This window comes from Petaurus breviceps, unplaced genomic scaffold (assembly GCF_028583685.1).
Source record: "Petaurus breviceps papuanus isolate PSGF00001 unplaced genomic scaffold, PetGlider_PUasm1.0 178, whole genome shotgun sequence".
NCBI classification, from domain to species: domain Eukaryota; kingdom Metazoa; phylum Chordata; class Mammalia; order Diprotodontia; family Petauridae; genus Petaurus; species Petaurus breviceps.
The window spans coordinates 9306023-9327670 of NW_027185777.1; the positions used below are offsets into that span (position 1 = coordinate 9306023).

At 38.1% G+C, this 21648-nt stretch overlaps 1 protein-coding gene across 1 annotated transcript in view; it reads left to right on the forward strand.

The window, feature by feature from the left end:
• The first annotated feature begins 488 nt into the window (after positions 1-488).
• The window catches only part of TMEM236 (transmembrane protein 236), a 44073-nt gene continuing 22913 nt past the window's right edge, over positions 489-21648 (forward strand). Inside the window, exons 1-3 of the mRNA XM_069086092.1 lie at positions 489-745; positions 8703-8775; positions 12738-12876. Coding sequence (XP_068942193.1) covers positions 489-745; positions 8703-8775; positions 12738-12876 — 469 coding nt within the window. The remainder of the gene's footprint in view (positions 746-8702; positions 8776-12737; positions 12877-21648) is intronic.

Sequence of the window (21648 nt, forward strand, 5' to 3'; positions counted from 1 at the left end):
GTTTGTTTGTTTGTTTGTTTGTTTTGGCCTAGACATAGTGTATTTATACCAATAAAGTCGACTATTGAACCATTGTTAATATGTCTATGTCTCAGCTTCCTAATGAGTGAAATATGGGACAGGTAATTATTGACCTAACAACTTTGTAATATAAAATAGTATGTAAATATTTCTAGGCACCACAGTTTTTAATAGTAATAACAAATACTTTTGACCAATACAAAGAAATATGGTGCAAAAATCATGACTCAGGTGATCCATATGTAACTACTCTAGGAAATCACTTTAACAGATACCTTGTACTTAATAGTTAATGAGATTATTGAACCCTTTAATGGTCAATAAAAGAATAAAAAAGTCAATGATTATTGTGTGCGCATGTGTATGCTCGTGCAAAGAACTTGAACATAGTTCAGGACAGTATCTTTGTATGTATTACTGATTATGTAGAAGAAAGTTTTTTTTCCCTAAGAAGTGGCCATTTCAGAATGGTGTCTGGAAAATCAATCAAACTCCTGGTTTATGAGATCCTAGAATTTGCTGCTTTTTCCATTCCAACTCTTATGGTGACAGAACAGTTTGCCTCAGCCTTCCAAGGGACAAAGAACTCCACTGAGAAGACATGTTATTGGCTCATTGTGTCCATTTCCATTGCTTATGTAGCACTGGTGACACTGATAGTTTGGATTCCTGTAAAAATTCTGCTATACAAAAAGCATCGTCTTTGTTCCAGAATAAAAAAATGGTAAGTATATTCAGGTAAGACACCCAGTCAGGGAAATGGAGGTTGGGTGGAAAACTCCTGTGGTGCTTCTATCAAACCGGATTCTTTTGCCTGTCTTTGCATCCTCTGGGATACAAAGTTCAGTACCTGACTTGTGGTAGTAAGTGCTTCCTGCTGACTTGACTACTAATCTGAAAGAAAAAAATGGATTCTACTAAAATTTTAGAAAAGGTTTGCTATGTTGGAAAAATAGCAAGCTATTTCTATTACTTTTTTTATTATTAACTTAAACATAACAAATACAGACATTTTGATAGACAAAGAACACAAACATTGATTATATATGAAACTGAATTTTTCTTGTGTACATTTTAAAGGTATATATTAAAAGTTAAAATGATAGCAGTAAAACTACCCTTTTTGTCTGTCTCTTATGAACTTCCTTTTATTCTTTTTGTAAATTTTTAAATGTTCCAATCACGCTCTTTTCTTTATTTTCTTTTAAAATTTTGTATCACTCTCCTAACCCAATTTCATCAATACTTAGGAAATGGTACATGTGATGAGAGTACAGCTTTTCCTAAGGAAGAGCACAGTACAAATTGTTGTTGAGTCATTTCAGTTGTGTCTGATTCTCCATGGCACCATTTGGGGTTTTCTTTTTATTCTTTCTTTTTTTTTTTAAGCAATCGGGGTTAAGTAACTTGCTCAAGGTTACACAGCCAGTTATTTCTGGGTGTGGTGCTAAGTTTCTGAGCCCGGATTTGATCCCCAGGTCATCCCAACACTGGAGCCGGTGCTCTTTACTTGCTGAGACACCTGGCTGCCCCTAAGTAATTGGGGTTAAGTAACTTGCTCAAGGTTACACGGCCAGGTGTTTCTGAGTGGGTGCTAAGTGTCTGAGCCCAGATTCGATCCCCAGGTCATCCTGACACTGGAGCCAGTGCTCTTACTCACTGTGCTACCTGGACGCCCCTGGGGTTTTTTTGGAAAAGATTCTAGTGTGGTTTGCCATTTCCTTCTCCAGCTCATTTTACAGATGAGGAAACCAAGGTAAACAGGGTCAAGTGACTTGCCCAGGGTCATACAGTTAGTGTCTGAGGCTGGATTTGAACTCATGAGGGTGAGTCTTACCGAAATGAATAAAATATTTTTTCTACTTAATAGCATTTTATTTTTTCCAATTACATGTAAAGATAGTTTTCAACATTCAGTTTTCTAAGATTTTGAGATCCAAATTTTTCTTCCTCCCTCCCTCCTTTTCTCCCTCCTCTCTCTCCTTCCAAAGACAGCAAGCAATCTGATATAGGTTATACATGTGCAATCATATTAAACATATTTCCACATTAGTGATGTTATGAAAGAAGAATCAGAACAAAAGGGAAACCAATGAAAAAGAAAAAAAACAAAAAAGTGAAAAGAGTATGCTTCGATCTATATTCAGACTTCATAGTTCTTTCTCTGGATAAATACCATTTTCCATCATGAGCCTTTTGGAATTGTTTTGGATCATTATATTGCTGAGAAGAGCTAAGTCCATCATAGTTGATCATCATACAATGGTACATTTACTGTGTACAATGTTCTCCTAGTTCTGCTCATTTCATTCAGCATCAGTTCATGTAAGTCTTTTCATGTTTTTATGAAATCCACCTGCTCATCATTTCTTTTCTTTTCTTTTTTTTTTTTTTTTGCTTTTTATAGGGAGGAAGGCAGGGCAATTGGGGTTAAGTGACTTGCCCAAGGTCACATGGCTAGTAAGTGTTAAGTGCCTGAGGCCAAATTTGAACTCACGTCCTCCTGACCCCAGGTCTGGTGCTCTATTCACTGCACCATATAGCTTCCCCTGTTCATCATTTCTTCTAGTACAATAGTATTACATCACATTCATATGCCACAACTTGTTAAGCCATTCCCCAGTTTATAGGCATCCCATTAGTTTCCAATATTTTGTCACCAAGAAAAAGGGTGCTATAAATATTTTTATGCATGTGGATCTTTTTCCCTTTTTCAATGGTATTGCTGGATCATAGGATATGCACAATTTTATAGCCTTTTGGGCAGAGTTCCAAATTGCTCTCCAGAATGATTGGATTAGTTCACAATGATGTTGTGAACAATGCATTAGTGTTGTAATTTTCCCACATCTTCTCCAGCATTTATCAATTTTCTTTTCCATCATATTAGTCAGTTTGATGGGTATGAGGTAGTACCTCATAGTTGTTTTAATTTGCATTTCTCTAGAGATTTAGAGCATATTTTCATATGACTGTAGATAGTTTTAATATCTTCCTCTGAAAACTTCCTGTTCATAACCTTTATCCATTTATCAATTGGGGAATGGCTTTTATTATTATCAATTTGACTCAGTTCTTTATATATTTTAGAAATGACACCTTTATTAAAAGCACTGTGAAAATTGCTTCCTAGCTTTCTTCTTTCCTTCTAATCTTGGTTGCATTGACTTTGTTTATGCAAAACCTTTTACATTTAATGTAATAAAATAATCTATTTTGCATTTCATAATGTTTTCTATCTTTTGTTTTGTCATAAATTCTTCTCTTCTCCACAGATCTGACAGGTAAACTATTCCTTGCTTTCCTAATTTGCTTATGCTATTCCCCTTTATGTCTAAATCATATTACCCATTTTGACCTTATTTTGGCATATGACGTGATATATTGGTCTCTGCCTAGTTTCTGCCATGCTATTTTCCAGTTTTCCCAACAGTTTTTGTAAAATAGTGAGTTCTTATCCCAGAAGCTGAAGTCTTTGGATTTATCAAATAGTAAATTACTATAGTCATTTACAACTGTGTTTTGTATACTTAACCTAATCCACTGATCCACCATTCTATTTCTTTGTCAGTACCACATAGTTTTGATGATTGCCACTTTATAATATAGTTTTATATCGGTATAGGTAGGCCACCTTCCTTTGCATTTTTTCCATTAATTTCCTTGTCATTCTTCTTGACTTTTTTTTCTTCCAGATGAATTTTGTTATATTATTTTTTCTAGTTCTATAAAATAATTTTTGATAGTTTGATATGGCACTGAATAAGCTAATTAATTCAGGTAGAATTGTCTTTATTTATTACATTGGCTCAGCCTACCCATGGGCAATTGATATTTTTCCAATTATTTAGATCTGACTATTTGTGTGAAGTGTTTGGTAATTGTGTTCATATAGTTTCTGGGTTTGTCTTGGCAGGTAGACTCCCAAATATTTTATATTGTCTGCAGTTATTTTAAATGTAATTTCTCTTTCTATTTCTTGCTGCTGGGATTTTTTTGTAATGTATAGAAATGCTAATGATTTATATGAGTTTTTTTATATCCTGCAACTTTGCTAAAGTTGTTAATTATTTCAAGTAGTTTTTAGTTGGTTTTATAGGATTCTTTAAGTATACCATCAATAAGATGAAAAAAATGAACATGAATTTATAGTAATCTCAATTGAGTAGATTATACTAAACAATAGTATTTAAACACTGAGGCAGCCCAGAACAAGGGATAGAAGACTGACTTTGGATTTAGGAAGATCAACCTGCAAGCCCTCCCTCTCACAGATTTTGGTTTTTGGACCATAGACAAAGCACTTTACCTCAGTGACCCAGCTGACTCTCTGAGACTAGTAGTTGCTGATGAGGTGTCAGTCTCCATTGGGAAAGAAGCTTCCTCATCAAACTTTCTCTTGTCTGATGCATCACAGGTCTAGATAAAAACAAAATTTAAATGCTACATTAGGAGAGTTGAACATTAGACCTATTTCTTGTGCACAAAAAGCTGTACACACATGTTGTAGCATTAGATACAAGAAGCTAGTAGTTGAATTTTATTCTGGTACAACAGTAAAGTAAAGCCAATTTTGTTATATAACTTTGTGCTTTCAAAGTCTATTTTGCATTCTGACAGTCTATCTGTATGTGATTTTTAATTAGCCAGTTCTCATAAATTCTGACTCATAACCACTTTGATATGTTGATAAATTCTATATCACTTGAAAATTATTGCCTTAAATAGCCACATCCCAGATAATACTTTTACTGTTTTATTAAATTTTATAATTTTTAATGAACAAACATTCATTTTCTTTCCATTCCATCTCTCCCCACCAACCTTTATTATGGAAAAAATAAGAAATAAGCATAATCAAGCAAAGCATTCCTGCGTTGAGACCATGTCCAAAAATATGCCTCATTCTGAATCTTTAGTTGGATAACATTTTTAAAATAAAAAGGCAAGACTTAATGTAATTAAAGACAAGTTATGATTAGTTATAGAGGTCGCATTTATATACCTATAAGCATACCTGAAATGTCAGGGGGAAAAAAGTATATGGGAACAAATTTCCCTGCTAAGTATAATTATGTGCTTTAATGAATGATCTGATCTTTTCTAATGCATTATTTATGTCATCTGGGAAAAAATATATTTTCCACTATGATTATTATTTTGATTTTGAAGTTGATCTATACAGAATGTGTAAGAGCTCATACATACAGAAAATTAATATACATGTGGGTTTGAATGTAAAATAAGAAAGATCAGAAATAGCCAAAAAAAAAAGGCCTTCCTAGTAGAGGAAGATAGATACCAGGACTGAAGTAGAAGGTGAAAGGCTCTATGAACATCGCTTGATACTGAATATAATCTTACCAGCTACACTTGACTCCCAATATATTGTTGTTATTGCTGTCATTTTTCCAAAGCAAAACCCACAAACTAACTTTGGAATTATCATGTCACTGGATATTTGGGCTTTTGGGTAATTTGACTCATTAGATTCCCAAGGACAGCTATGGGTTATTTAGAGATCCACCATTTTCATTGCCCTAAGAATTTTCTTCTGAGCAGAAGGTGACACAGATTAGCAGGGTCATTTTGTTACTGCTATATTAAATTTAATATAAAAACTATATTGATAAGAGTTCACAGTTTCACATATAATCCTCTCTGTTCTTTTTATATTGAAATATTATATTTGTTAAGTTCATAAGAAAAAAAATGAAAAAGTCTTCTTTGAACTCAGGTAGGTATGCCCCCCAAATCCAGAGGGGCCCTATTTAAATAAGGAAGTTTTGAAGTCCCTTCCACAGGAATGGCTCCCAATCTAAAAGTCCTACTGATCTAGGTAGGACCTGATGGGGGAACTCTGAGTTTCCTAGGTTTTCCCTGAGCTTGACTCAAATTCTTGGAAAAGACTCAAAATCATGGTGGTCATTAGGCCAACAACTCCCTTTTGGCAGGGAATCAGGAAGTCACAGGTTGGATGCTTCCAGAAGAGAGAGTAAGAAAGAAAGTAATTTATCAAAACATCCCTCTTTTATTTTCCTCTTTTCTGGGCTAGGGATCCTATAACCCTTGCTTCTCTCTCATCTCTGATCAAAGGGCCTCTTCTGGATGTGGCGTGTTCCAAAATTATAAATAAAGCTTTTGTTTCTTTAGACCATCCCAGGAAGTGCACTTGGTGCTTTCAAGTTTCAGATTGCTCTCTCCAGGTGTGACTGTCTGGACACTTAATGCTCAGAAAGACAGTTTCACATTTATAGGTTCAATAAAACACCAGATAGTTTCTTTTGAGTTCCTGACCACCACTGTCATTCTGTTCCTCCTGGAATCTCTCCTTTTACTAGGAAAGCCAAATATATCTCAAGAAAAGGACCACTCTTGCACAATGAGTTTGGCTAACATTTGCCTTGAAGCATTTGAGTCCTTTTGTATACGATCATGAAGCTGGAGCAATAAACAGGAAGGCAGATATCTGAGTCTTGACGTCCTGTTGTATGAATGAGAGTGATGCAGAAATTACAGCTGCCAAGGGACACTACCCATGAAAATAAGAATCACTTTCACAATGCTTTAACTATCCTCATCCTATTGAGAATTATGGCTCCCAATTGTAGACTGAAAGTCATAATTCATAGTTAGGTAGTGCCAGTGGATTAGACACCTGAATTTGGAGTCCTGAAAACTCAAATTCAGTCTTACCTCGGACATTACTGTTTTTGGCACCCTGGGCAAGTCATCAAATTTCTCTTGGACTGAATTTCCTTAACTGTAAAATGGGCTTAGTAATAACTCCTACCTCCCATGGTTGTTTTGAGGATTAAATGAGATAGTAAATGAAAAGAGCTTTGCCAAAAAAAGGACTATAAAATATTATTATTGTAATATTGAATTCAGCAAGCATTTATCCAGCATCCACTGTAAGACAAGGAGTTTATTTCCTGCTGGAAAGTGAAGTATGGCATTTACACAGATAAGTAAGAATGAAATAATTTGATGAAATACTAACAATTAAGGACACAGAGAAAGGAGGTGACTCCTATGTTGAAGGAAGTTAGGAATGCTTGAGGTGGGGATGATGAGGGAATGTGTTCCAGGTGTATGGAACAGCTTGTGCAAACATGTGAAGGTTAGAGATAGATTGCCAAGATTGGGGAACTGAAAATCATAATCAACCCAACCACTCTGGTTTCCAATGTAAAGGGTAGGACTCTCACAAAACTAAAGGACTCAATACTCTAGTAGTTACTCAATAAATAAACATTTGTTGATTTTTCTGCCCTCTGGAGAAAAAATGTCCTTGTATAAAATTCAAACAATGCTCTGTTGTGAACACAACCAAGCACATTAATAAGAACTTACATTTGCATGGTTTTTACAGGTTGGGACTTTGTGAGGAAGCCTGATTAGAGAGAGATGCAAAGTGCAATTGATTTAGAGTCAGAGGAACAAGTTTCCAATTCTATACTGCTTTGGACCTCCACTCTCTCCCATAGTCAGTGCTTAATCAATGATAACAGTTGCCTTTACTTGACTTGGTGACTGTCTACCACCTGTGTGACCTTGAATCACTTCCTCTGAGTGTCTTCAGTGTCTGATCTATAACACACGGGGAGATGGATTAGATGGCCTTTCTTACTATAAATCTCTTCTTACCTGTCTTCGTATCCTCATCAGCACATGCCTAGGACAGTGCCTGACACAGAGTAGGGTCTTTAATGAATATTTGTTAATTAACAAATGCTTGGTGATTTATAGTTTCCAAAGCTTTTTTCCTCAACAACCCTATGAATAGGCAGTGTAATTATCATTAAGGGATATTTATGGGATTATCATGAGGGAAGTAGGATTAGAGGAATGAAATATCTTTTTCAAAGTAATCCAGCAAAGTAAGTAACCACAAACCTGGGTCTGGGACTTGAACCCAGATCTTCTGACACCAAATGCAATGCCCTTTTTGCCAGTACCATTTGAAAAAAGATAGTTCCTAAAGATCTGCTTGTGGCAGCTAGGTGGCACACTGGATAAGAGTGCTAGACCGCATCTTTCTGAGTTCAAATGTGACTTCAGACACTTCTTAGTTGGATGACCCTGGGCAAGTCACTTAACCCTATTGGCCTCAGTTTCCTCATCTATCAAATGAGCTGGAAAAGGAAATGACAAACCACTCCAGTATCTTTGCTAAGAAAGCTCCAAATGGAGTCTCAAAGTTTCAAATGTGACTGAAAAAGACTGAATAACAACAAAAGCCTGCTATTTTATTATTGACATGTATTTTCCCCAAAGATCAGTTTTTTAGCCAGAAGCAAATCCTGTCCGTGAACTTACCAGAATCTTCCTTATTTGGGCTAGTCTCAGATCCTGAAGTCTTGACTAAGATTCTGGTTAATTAAATATGACGACAGTGAATGTCACTTTACTTGACTCTTGTAAGCTAGAAATTCCAGTGAGTGATGTCTATATATCTTCTTTTGCTCATAATTTCAAAATCTCTCCCTCTTTTTTTCCTAGAAGAATAATTTGGGGTGTGTTTATATGCCTGTCCCCACTTTGAAACATTTCGGAAATGGAAATAAGGAAGCAGGAACTTCTTAGAAAAACTGTCCTTGAATTAGCAAAATATAACAGGAAGTGGTAATCCTGTACATTATTGCTTTTGCTTACTTGCTTATTTTCTTCCTTGCTAGGAGACCTCCTTTGATGATGTGTATAGTATTCACAACACTTCCATGCTTTGGATTTTCTATAGCAGTCACAGAGGTATGTAAGTCTGATTTCCTGGTCTAGATAAACTTTGGAATTTGAGAATATGGACTTCACGGAGGGGTCCTGCAGGGCTCTGACTGCCCTATCCCCACCCCCCACCCCCAATATCTGCCTCACCATATTACCTTTCCTTATTTGACCTAAAATCCACTGACTTATGTTACAGCTGGAAGAGACCTTAGAGTTCATTTAGTCCAATGGTATCAAACTCAAATAGAAACAGAAGGACTGGATTGACTTAGAAATTTACATTACCTAGTTGGATTTTAATTTATTTTGCTAAACATTTCCCAATTACATCTTAATCTTGTCCCCTTGTATTGGGGACTTTCATAGCTGTTTTCTGAATCTAGTCCAACTGCACTGGTTTTTTACAGAAGAGAAACTGGCCATAGAGGCTGGGTGATTTGCCAATATCACCCAGGTAGTACATAGCAGAACTTAGATTTGAACCCAGATCCTTTGACTCCAAATTCAGTGCTCTTTCTCACTGTGCCACGTTACTTCTAAATCCCTCTCACAATTCCTACCAATAGAATCATTCTTTTTTAATTTTTTTGTGGTCTTTTTGGAGGGGAGGAGGCAGGGCAATTGGGTTTAAGTGACTTGCCCAAGGTTGCACAGCTAATAAGTGTTAAGTGGCTGAAGCTGGATTTTAAATCAGTTCCTCCTGACTCTAGGGATGATGCTTTATTCACTGTGCTACCTAGCTGCCCCTAGAATCATTCTCATGGGACAAGATGACAGGATCATAGAATCTAGATTTGGAAGTGATGTCAGAGATCAACCCATCCAGGAGCTTTTTACTTTTACATGTCATGAACCCCTATAGCTGTTTGGTGAAGCCCCTGGGTCCCTTCTCAGAATAATATTTTTTATACGAGGTATCCCAAAGTCTTTATCCAATTTTAAGCTATTAAAGCTTATACATATAGGTATACCTAAAATAAAAAAACTTAGAATTACAAAGCAGCCACTAGGTGGTGCAGTAGATAGAGCACCAGACCCAGAGTCAGTAAAACCTAAGTTCAAATCCAGCCTCAGATACTGCCTAGCTGTGTGACCCTGGGCAAGTCACTTAATCCTGTTTCCCTCAGTTCCCTCATCTATAAAATGAATTGTAGAAGGAAATGGCAATCTACTCCAATATCTTTTCCAAGAAAATCCCCCAAGGGGTCACAAAGAGTCAAACACCACGGAAATGACTGAACAACAATTTATGAACCCCAGATAAAGAACCTCTTCATTTTTGTGATGAGTATCAGAGGGGTTAAGTGTCATGCTGAAAACTAGTATAGCCAAAATTCAAAAGCATATCCTGATTTTTAATCCAGGCCTCCTTGTGCTGCAAGATCAGTGGAATATTACCAGCAGAGAATCAGGATTGTTACCACAAACCATATGTTACTGATGAAAGGTCATGGGAATCTCTTCTAACCTGCACCCTATCCTTGTTGACTTTGGGCAAAAGTCAGGCCCTGAGGGGATAAAATAAAGGTTACTGTTTCCTTTGTTACAGTCAAGTTGGAGATAGGGGTGAGAACATGAGAATAGGAAATTCTGGGTAGCAGAGGAGTAGGGATTGGGGCACCCAGGTGCAAAAGGGCAGGCCTGTATGGAGTATTTCAATGTGGGACTCAGGGAAATGGGCAACTGAGGAAGACACGTGAGGTGCCCCTCAAAGGGGAACACCAAAAAGAAGGCAGAGAGAAAGCAAAAGGGAAAAGATTCATCAGGCTTTGTCTACTTTGAATAATTTTCTGAAGACCTATCCTCCCAATGGGCACTCAAATCTTCTGATATTTAGACTTAATAGGAAAAATTTAATGCATAAATTTTCACTCTGAGCTGGAATGATATGCTATATGAAGGTATATATGACCTTTACCCATTGATACTTATTTCTAGAAACTTTTAATATTCAAGGTAATTCAGGATGAAAAACTACAAACATTCTAAAGCAGGGATTGTTAACATTTTTTATGTCATGAACCCCTTTGAAAGTCTGGTGAGACCTGTGAGCCCCTTTTAATAATAATGTTTTGAAATCCTTGAAATACAGTACAAAAGATTACAAAGGAAACTGATTATAATGAAATACAATTATCATTTTTTTTCTAAGTTCACACACTGCAGGTTAAAAATCCCTGTCCTAAGAGTTCTGGGATTTTGGGGAGTCCGTGAACTTGGATGGGAAAAAATTACATCTTTATTTTCACTGATGTCTAACTGAAAGTTATCATTTCCTACAGTTATTTGCAGACATGATTCTGAGAATACATCCATCTGCTTCATTACTGCCAAAGGGGTCCATAATGCTAAAAGTTAAGAACTCTTGCTTAGAGCTGTTTTCATCTTTCCTTTGCCAAATCATTCATGTTTGTTGACATTGTTAAGTCTGAGCAAAAACAATTATTTTTCATTCTTGTTCTACTTTAATTATGTGCCCCAAATAATAAGACATGAGGCATGGAGAACATTGTATGCAGTGTTAAGTGGGTTCAATCCTCCCGCTGACAAGGACAATAGAAATAACAATCATTACCATGTTTCCCCGATAATAAGACACTGTCTTATTAAATTTTTTGGAAAGAAAAACACCAGAGGGCTTATTTTCAGGGGAGGTCTTATGTTGTCCTGCCTCAGCTCTCCTCCGCGGCACTGCTCTCAATGGCGCCAGCAAGCAAATCACTGGGGAAGAACAGGATGACGCGTTCACTGCTGCAGCTCTGATTGGATGCAGCTTGGAGCGCGGCGTGCATTTCACCTGGGGGGGGGAACGGTGCATACAGAGGGTACCGTAATGTAGCATGTAGTGCAGGGGATCACCTTCACTACAGTAGCAATCTCAATAGGGCTTATTTTTGGGGGAGGGCTTATTTTAGAGGAATCTTACACAGTAAGGGGAGGGCTTATTTTTGGGATAGGTCTTATTATCGGGGAAACATGGTATTATTATGAATAACAACAATAATTAGCACTTACATAGCATTTTAAGATTTATAAAATTCTTTACATGTAGTATCTCATTTGACAATAAACCTGTGAGACAACTGCTATTATTGTTCCAATTTTACAAATGAAATTGAGAGTTTCTTGTGGAAGAAACTGAGGTTTAGAGAAGTTGTGTTACTTGTCCAGGGTCATGTAGTTAGCAGGAGTGTCTAGGGCAAGATTTAAACTTTGCTCTTCCAGACTCCAAGTCTAGTCCTCTCTCCATTCTACTTGGTGATTTGGGAAAGTTACCTAACCACTATATATTTTAGGAAACTTCCTGGTATTTGCTTACTAAGTCAGATACAGGTTGAAATCTGCATTGGTAGTGGGAGTTTCTTAAATTGATGAAATAACAGAAACTTCTAGTTCTATCTTCTCTATATGGACACATATATGAACAAAGAAACAACTAACTCAGCAGCAGATGATGGGAAAGGTCACCCCCCCCCTCAAAAAAGTAGGTTTGGCAAATTCACAAGATTACTGGAAGAAAACTAAGAGCATTTTATTTGTTTTTGCTTTTTGGAGGGCAATTGGGGTTAAGTGACTTGCCCAAGGTCACATGGCTAGTTTTTGTGTTAAGTGTCTCAGGCCAGATTTGAACTCAGGTCCTCCTGCCTTCAGGGCTGGTGCTCTATTCACTGCGCCACCTAGCCACCCACTGAAATTATCCTTTTAAGGATTACTTATGAGTGTGACCATCTTCCATCAGTTAATAGAATTATCCCTTTCCACTTCACTTAGAGAAAGGTCTACATACTTTATGGAAGGATTGGGATATAAACACCTCGTTAATCAATTAACAATTCATCACTTGTGATTAATTGAGCTGGGGGGGGGAATAAAATCCTCTTTTATGTCATTAAAAGTATTTAGATACATAGTTCCACAGTGGGAAAAGGTATCTCAATGAAGAATGACAGTTATGTAAATGTTTCTCATTGGTTCCCTTAAAACAGGTTCAAAAGAATGCTTCTAACACATCTGCACTACCTGACACTTTACCGGACTTACCAGTATCAGTGGTTCTGGCTTCTTTAATTATCGTTGACATAATTGAAAAACTTCGGAAATATCCTCTCAGAGAAAGACCACCAAGTAAGTAATACTTAGAAACATAAGTTGTTTTTAAGCAGCATATGAGACCATCATGTTATTTCAACTTTTTGAAGTTTTGATGATGCTTTTTAAAAAAATAATAGGGTTTACAATTATATTTCTGAGAGAAATTATCTAAGTATTTTTTATTATAATCAGTCAGGAGAAAGAATGACCTAAGTAGGTCCTTGTAGGTTGTTCCAGATACATTGTTTAAATTTACTTCATACCATGGGTCACAGATTTCTCACTTAGTCAAGACTTCCTGGAAATTTCTTCATTTTCCACCCTGAGGTTCTCATCACAAACCAGAGTGACTCCTTTTTATCTGGAATAGGAGGGAAATGAGAGGTTCTGGTTAAGTGGATATTAGGATTCTTCTTTTTTTTTTTTTTTAAGCAATAGGGGTTAACTAACTTGCTCAAGGTTACACAGCCAGTTATTTCTGGGTGTGGTGCTAAGTATCTCAGCCCGGATTTGATCCCCAGGTCATCCTGACACTGGAAGCGGTGCTCTTACTCACTGAGCCACCTGGCCGCCCCTAAGCAATTGGGGTTAAGTAACTTGCTCAAGGTTACATGTCCAGGTGTTTCTGGGTGGGTGCTAAGTGTCTGAGCCCGGGATTCGATCCCCAGGTCATCCCAACACTGGAGCTGGTGCTCTTACTTGCTGTGCTACCTGACTGCCCCAGGATTATTCTTGAGTTTAGTTGTTTATTTATTTATTTTTTTGTTTTGTTTCATTGTAGTTCATCTTAAAAAAATTTTTTAGTTTACATCATTCATTTCCACAAGATTTTGAATTACAAATTTTCTCCCCATTTTTCCCTTTCCCACCACCCCAAAACAGTAATTCCACTGAATATCCCCTCCCCCAATCTTCTCTCTCTTATATCTTCCCCCACCCCCCTCTGACTTTCCAGTAGGGCTTGGTGGATTTCTATGCCCCAGTGCCTGTATATATTATTTCCCAGTTACATATAAAATAATAATAATAATAATAATATATATATATTTTTAAACATTTGATTTTAAGCCTTTGGATTCCAGATTCTTTCCCTTCCTCCCCTGTCACCCACCCTTCCTGGGAAGATAAGCAATTCAATATAGGTTGTACATGTGTAGCTATACAAAACATTTCCATAGTGGATATATTGTGAAAGACTGACTATATTTCCCTCCATCCAATCCCAGCCCCCATTTGTTCTTTTCTTTACTTTGATCCTGTCCCTTTTCAAAAGTGTGTGCTTCCAACTTCCTCCCCCCAGCCTGACCTCCCTTCCATCATCCCCCCCTCATCACCTTCCCCCCTACTCTCCTGTGGGATGAGATAACCTATTAGTGTGTATATTGTTCCCTCCCTAAACCAAATTCATTGAGAATAAGGTTGACTCATTCCCTTTGCCTTCCTGTTCTTCCCCTCCATTGTAACAGTTTTTTCTTGCCTCTTCTATATGAGATAATTTATCCCATTCTCTCTCTCCCCATCTCCTTTCATTATATTCTTCTCTCACCTTTTAATTTCACCTTTTAAGTATAATCCCTTCCTATTCAATTGATCCTGTGCCTTCTGTCTATGTATACCTGTATACATATATACACACACTCATATATGTATTCATACTCCCATATGCTCTCCTATATAGCCATATATGTGTATGTGTACATATTTATACACACACACATTTCTATTCCCTTCAACTATTCTCATACTGAGAAAAGTTTCATAAGTCACAATTATCATTTTTCCATGTAGGAATATAAGTATTTCAACTTTTGATAAGTTCCTTATGATTTCTTTTCCCTGTTTACTTTCTTATGCTTCTCTTACTTCTTGTATTTGAATGTCAAACTTTCTATTCAACTCTGGTTTTTTCATCAGGAGTTCTTGAAAGTCCTCTATTCCATTGAATGACCATATTTTCCCCTGAAACATGATACTCAGTTTTGCTGGGTAGGTGATTCTTGGTTTTAATCCCAGCTCCTTTGGCCTCCAGAATATCATATTCCAAGTCCTTTGATCCCTCAGTATAGAAGCTGCCAGATCCTATGTTATCCTGATTGTTTTTCGACAGTATTCAAATTGTTTCTTCCTGGCTGCTTGTAATATTTTCTCCTTGATCTGGAAACTCCAGAACCTGGCTATAATATTCCTAGGAGTTTTCTTTTTGGGATCTTTTTCAGGAGGTGATCGTTGGATTCTTTCAACCTCTATTTTGTCCTCTGGTTCTCAAACATCAGGGCAATTTTCCTTGAGAATTTCTTGGAGAATGTTTTCTAGGTTCTTTTTTTGATCATGGCTTTCAGGTAGTCCAATAATTTTAAAATTATCTCTCCTGGATCTATTTTCCAGGTCAGTGATTTTTTCAATGAGATATTTCACATTGCCTTCTATTTTTTTTTTTCATTTGTTTGGATCTGTTTAATAGTATCTTGATTTCTCATAAAGTCACTAGCTTCCATTTGCTCCAATCTAATTCTGAAGGAATGATTCTCTTCAGTGAATTTTTGAGATTCTTTTTCCATCTGGCAAATTTGGCTTTTTAAGGCATTCTTCTCCTCATTGACTTTTTGTGCCTCTTTCGCCATTTGAGTTAGTCTATTTTTTAGGGTGTTATTTTCTTTCATCAGATTGTTGACTCTCATTTCATAATTTTCTTGCATTGTTCTCATTTCTCTTCCCAATTTTTCCTCCACTTCTCTTATTTGTTTTTCAAAATCCTTCTTAAGCTCCTCTGTGGCCTCTAAGCAGTTTCTTTTTTCTTGGAAGCTTCTGGTGCAGGAGTCCTGACTTCATTGTCTTCTTCCTGTTCCATGCCCCAATCCTTTCTGTCCCTTAAAAAGGAATCCAGAGTCAGACCACGGTGCTTGCCTTGCTTCGCTTGTTTGTTCATGTTGCCTCTCAATTACTTGACTTTTGAGCTTTTTGCCACAGTAGAACTCTGCTACCTGGGGGGATCTTTGTCCCATTTGCTGGGGTTTTTGTAGCTGCTGGAGCTATTAGTTGGGTGTCTTCTCTGAAGCCTCCACACGCTCTGGCAAACTGGTCACACACCCCAGTACCTCCAGCCTAGACCGCAATCCAGATCCAAGCAGGTTAAAGCAAGAGCGATTAACCCTCAGTGTGGTTGCTTGGTCCCCCTGCAATATGTAGACCAGGAGCTCTGAAGCAGCCATGTGGTGGTGGCTGCACAGCCAAAGCACTTCAGCTGCTTCTCCCTCCAGGGGGTAAAGGCCTGACCGTACTCCCAAACTCCCGGTTCACAAAGTCCACACTGCACTGACCTCTCACTTTGTCCTTTGTATCTATGGGCTGATAATTCTAGAAACTGCCACAGCTGCTGGTGATCTGAAGTCCTTTTAGCCAGTGGCTGGTTGTGGCCGCCCTGAGGCTAAAACCTCCAGCTCTCACGGGGCTGGGCTTGCCTCCCAAAGTGCTGTGCTGGCTGCTTCCTGCCAGCCTGCCAGGCTGTCCTTAGCAGGAGGTTAGCTTCTCTGTGTCATTTTGTAGGTTCTGTAGCTCCAAAGTTTGTTCAATGTCACCTTTTACATGAATTGGAGGAGGTAGGAGCGGGAGCCCCACAGAAGTCCTGTTTCTATTCCGCCATCTTGACTCCACCTCAGTAGCAGCTTTTGCTGTTGATAGGACATTTCCTGGATTTCTCACTAGCCCCCAAATAAAACCTATCCAGTAATGAGCTTATAATATTTCTCCCAAAACATAGTTGCCTGATTTCACTGTTCCTCTGAAACACCTTGATTCATCCAGCTTCTTGTGTTCAGAGGATTTGTGCTATGCCAGTATGTGTGTATACACACACACACACACACATACACACATACACACACACATATATGCCAATTCATAGTAGGTGCTTAAGAAATGTTACTGACTGATTATCTTTCACATCTCTTACTTTTCAAATCCTGTGATTTTAACTTTGCAACATTTCTTGCATCCAATTCCTCTATTTCCATCACCACCACTTAGTAGAAGCCTTAATCACCAAGCCCCTTGCCTACTTCAACAGACTCCTTTCTTCTTATTTAAAAAATTGAATTTTATTTTATTTTGAGCTTTGAATTCTCTCCCTTTCACCTTCTCCTCACTTCCTAATTGAGAAAGCAAGAAAAACAAAAGCAAAACCAATGAAAATATGTAGAATCAAGGAAAACAAATTCCCCACATTAACCACGTCCCCCCAAGATTCCTGCTTCAATCTACTCTACAAATCCTCTCTGTTAGGAGGTGGGTAACATGTTTCATGACGAGCCCTTCTTGATCAGAGTTCCTAAGTCTTTCAGAGTTGTTTATCTTTTATAATACTGCTACAGACCCATAACAGACCTTTCTGTCCCCATTCTTTTCCCCACTTGAGTCTGTCCTTCACATACTACTAGACTTATTTTCTTTAAGGTATCAATGTGATCATGTGACTTCAGTTCCAAACCATTTAATTGCTCCCCATTTTCTACTGAGTAAAATTCATACTCTTTAACTAGGCATTGAAGGCTCCTCACCATCTGCCACCACTCCATCTTTACTTTCTTATCTCATATTACTCCCCACAAGGCAGCCTAAATCGTGACTAAAATGAACTACTTGCTAATTCCCTGTAGACATGCTTTTCTACCTCTGCATCTTTGGTGAAACTGTTCTCTTTGTCTAGAATATTCTCCACCTACTACTCAAGCTTTGTGTCTCTTACATATTCATTATAGATTTTTTGTATTATAGCTATTTGCATATGTGTCACATGTCTATATTAGGCTATTGGATTTTTGAATGGAGAAACTATCTAATAAAAAATTTATAAATCAGTGTCTAGCACAGTGCTTTGAGCATATAGTAAATGCATAAATGTTTGCTAAGTGGAATTGAACAGAGTTCTATATAATATCATGCATCTCTTTTCTTTTCTTTTTATTGACACCTTTTATTTTATCATAACACCTTTTTTTATTTTTATTTTCTTTTTGGAGGGCAATTGGGGTTAAGTAACTTGCCCAAGGTAACACGGCTAGGTTTTTTTTTGTGTGTGTGTATGTTAAGTGTCTGAGGCCAGATCTGAACTCATGTTCTCCTGACTCCAGGGCCAGCGCTCTACTCACTACACCACCTAGCCGCCTGACACCTTTTATTTTAAAGTCATATTCATTTCCAAATGTACCTCTCCTGCCCATTCAGAAAATCATCTCTTTTAATAGATTTTAAACAGAAAAAAACAGTTTTACAAAAGCAACTAAATTATTGTTGTATGTAATAGTATGTGTATTATATTATACCCCCATTCCCTCATCTTTCATACAATAAAAGGAGAGAGATACATTTACTTAATTCTTTTATCCAGGACCAAATTTGATCATCATACTTACAACACACTGATCTTATTATCTTTCTTATTTTTCTGTTCATATCATTTGTCTTGTTTATGTTGTTTTCCTGATTTAATTGTGCATCAGTTCTTACAAATCTTCCCATGCTTTTGTGAATTCTCCATATCTGTCATGTTTTATGGTTCAGTAATACTCCATAATTCATGTATCATAATTTGTTGGCCATTACCCAAATCATGTCATGCATAGCCTTCCCAACCTATTCTTTGGGAACCTCATTTTAGCAACTAGGTCAAAGAGGAGGGAGATTTGACATGAGAAGACCATTTAGGAGGCAGAATGAATAAGACTTGGCAACTAATTGAGACGTGACAGCATAGAGAGGAGTGACTTCAAAGTTTTGAACTTGGTGATATAGCTTCCCAAAAGCCTACCACACTGCTGTGCAAACAGAAGGCACTCAACACATATTTTTGAACCAAATTGAACTGAATTAACTGCAGACATAGTTTAATCTGTCTTTTATGATCCCGAAGGCACTTTGTGTTTGTTCTCTGCCTTAATGCCCTCGATCTGAGCATATAGGACTGCAAAAACAGAAGGCTTGGGAAATAGTTGATTCTTGAGCAGACTTTTGAAAGAGGGATTCTGTGATTCAGACATGAGGGGGTGAACACTCTGGGCATGGGAGGAAGCAAACACATGGAAACTGAAGACAGTGTGTCATTCTGTGAGGGACAGCAAAGAGAGGCAGAAGAGAATGTATGATCTGCATTTTGGTGCCCTTGGATAAAGTCCTGATCATCCTACCCTAGAAACTGCATTGTGGGTAGATGACAGACTCTCTCCAATCCTCCAGGCACCATAGCATGCATTAGTGCAGTGTTTGTGAAGAGGAGCTCTGCTTTCCTGTAATGTCTTTGTCAAGTCCTTCACATCTTTAGGTTGCTTCTAATTCTCTCCTTTCTTCATGGGAGGCCCCTGTACTACACCCCTCTTATTTTTGCAGCAAAGAGAGTGTGCACACCTTATTCCCTCTCCTCTCCCCAATCGTAAAGCATTCTAGTACTTCACAAGGGAGAGCAGGCTGTACCCACTTAATGGAAGATGATTCCATTTTGAATTTCCATATGCTTTCCCCTCCAGTGCCTGACCACTCATATCCATGGCATAGCTTGCCTGCAGACAGACTAGGATCCTCCAGTCCCAAGCTCCAGGATTGCTGCACTTTGATGTTTATTCTTTTTTTTTTTCTTTTTGGAGGGAGGAAGGCAGGGCAACTGGGGTTAAGTGACTTGCCCAAAGTCACAAGGCTAGTAAATGTTAAGTGTCTGAGGCCAGATTCAAACTTAGGTCCTCTTGACTCCAGGGCCAGTGCTCTATTCACTGTGCCACCTAGATGCCCCTTTGATGTTTATTCTAATACCACGCTGGCAGAAGCAGACATTATTTTGAGGTGACTTCTGGATCACCTGACCAAAAAGATAGAGGACTAGACATTATTTCTGATCTTCATAATCTTTCAAATCTCCCTGAAATAAGAGTTATGCACAAAAGATAAGGAATTTCAGCTGTCTCCACAGATACCTTGGTAACAACCTGATGAATAAATAGCATAGAAGGCTTCCACCTCATCCTTAAAACACTTCCTTCTCCAACAATCTCTATGATCTGGCAGGGCAGCACAGACTGGGTATCCACTCAGCAGTTTTCTTTTTGCTGCTGTAGTTTCTGTGAGCATTCCCTGACCTTGCTCTTACCCCACTATTTTGTGACAATAAGCAGCAGAACTCAACTCTACCTGCCCCTTCCCTCATTGCCCAACTCCTCTCTGCCTGCAACCCTATGAAGGAGAAGGTATTGGAAAGCAGAAGTGTGTTCTGTCTGTGACTTCAATATCCTGCTATGACAGAACCCAGTCAGAAGACTAAAGAACAGAGAGAACTAGGGCAAACACTGGTATGAGTATGGGGCTCCTCCAGGCTTGAACTATGTACAGTGAAAATGGGAAGTAATCTCAGAAAGAAGGGACTAATACTAGAGGGTGACAAGAAAGGCCTCTTCCGGGGCTGCCAGGTAGCACAGCGAGTTAGAGCACCGGCTCCAGTAGGTATCAGTTGCTTAACATAGAGTGTCTCTTTTCTTTCTCTTTAAGAAAGAACTTGTTGAACAATTAGAATGAGTAAGCAGTGTGTGATTTCTGACTTAGGTCTTATGCAACATGTCCCAAAGTGGGCGGAGCAGCCCAGAGAACACTGTGTTCAGTAAGCACCACACTAAGAAGGAGGATGCTTCCTTCCATATCCTCCCCTTCTAGAAGAAGGAAGTTTGGAGGGAAAGCTCATCACTTGTAGGATTTCTGTCCCAACCCCTGCCCCTCCCCCACCTGTATCCCAAGAAATAAGCAATGATTTGCAGTAAGATTAGATTATGGGCTGCAGGGACCTTAGTCACTGCTTCTTAAGAATTACCAAGCACCAGGATGTGTCCAGCTAAGTTCTGACTAGGTTTAATAAAAACAAACAAACTCTAGTGGACTTTTGACCAGATTAGATTTTTAATTAATAAGCTACTTTTCAAATAGACCCCCCTCCCCAAATTCACCAAATCTCAGAGTAAAAAGTAAAGACACAGGCATCTAGTTTAAACTACAGTCTGGAAAATAATCTTCTATACAAATAATCTGACAAGGGGTCATGAAACCTTTCTTTGAAGATGTCCATTGATGTGCATCCACTAATTCCTGAAGTAGCCCATTCCATTTTTTGGTATCTCTCACTGTTTGAAAGTTTTTCCTTATATCAAGACTTAATTTTCTTCTTTACAATTTCCAACCATTACCTCTGATTTAGTCTTTGGGAGGCAAGAAAACAAATCTAATTCTTGTAACGTACCCTTCACATATTCACTATGATGTCCATTCCTTTCTCTCTTCTCACTCAGTCTTCTCTTCTCCAAAATTAACTTGCATTTTACTCTCTTCTGCTTCCTTTAGGATCTTACATATATTGCTGTCCCTAAGACATCTCCTGACTCTGTAACTTTTTACTGACTGTCTATAGCACCCTTGCAATATCCACAGCTCCCACAGTCACTATAAATATAATTGCATAGTGCTTGATTGAAAAATATAACAGACTCTCCATAAATAAGACAGAAGCAAAACATTTATTCTGACACCAGAAAATGAAATTCCACACCAGGAAACTGAATCTATCATTGCAACATAGAAGTTAATGTACCACAACATAACAGAGAGCCACAACATCCTTTAGCCTTCCCACAAACCAACACAAGCCTGTCACAGAAGGTGGCAAGAAACCCACCTTTTACTCACAAGTCTGTCTGTCTCCCTCAGAAGCCTGCTCTCCTCCCAACCATCTAGTCTAGCTCTGGCTCCCAGCTTCCTGTGGGCTCTGCTCCACCCCTCAGCAAA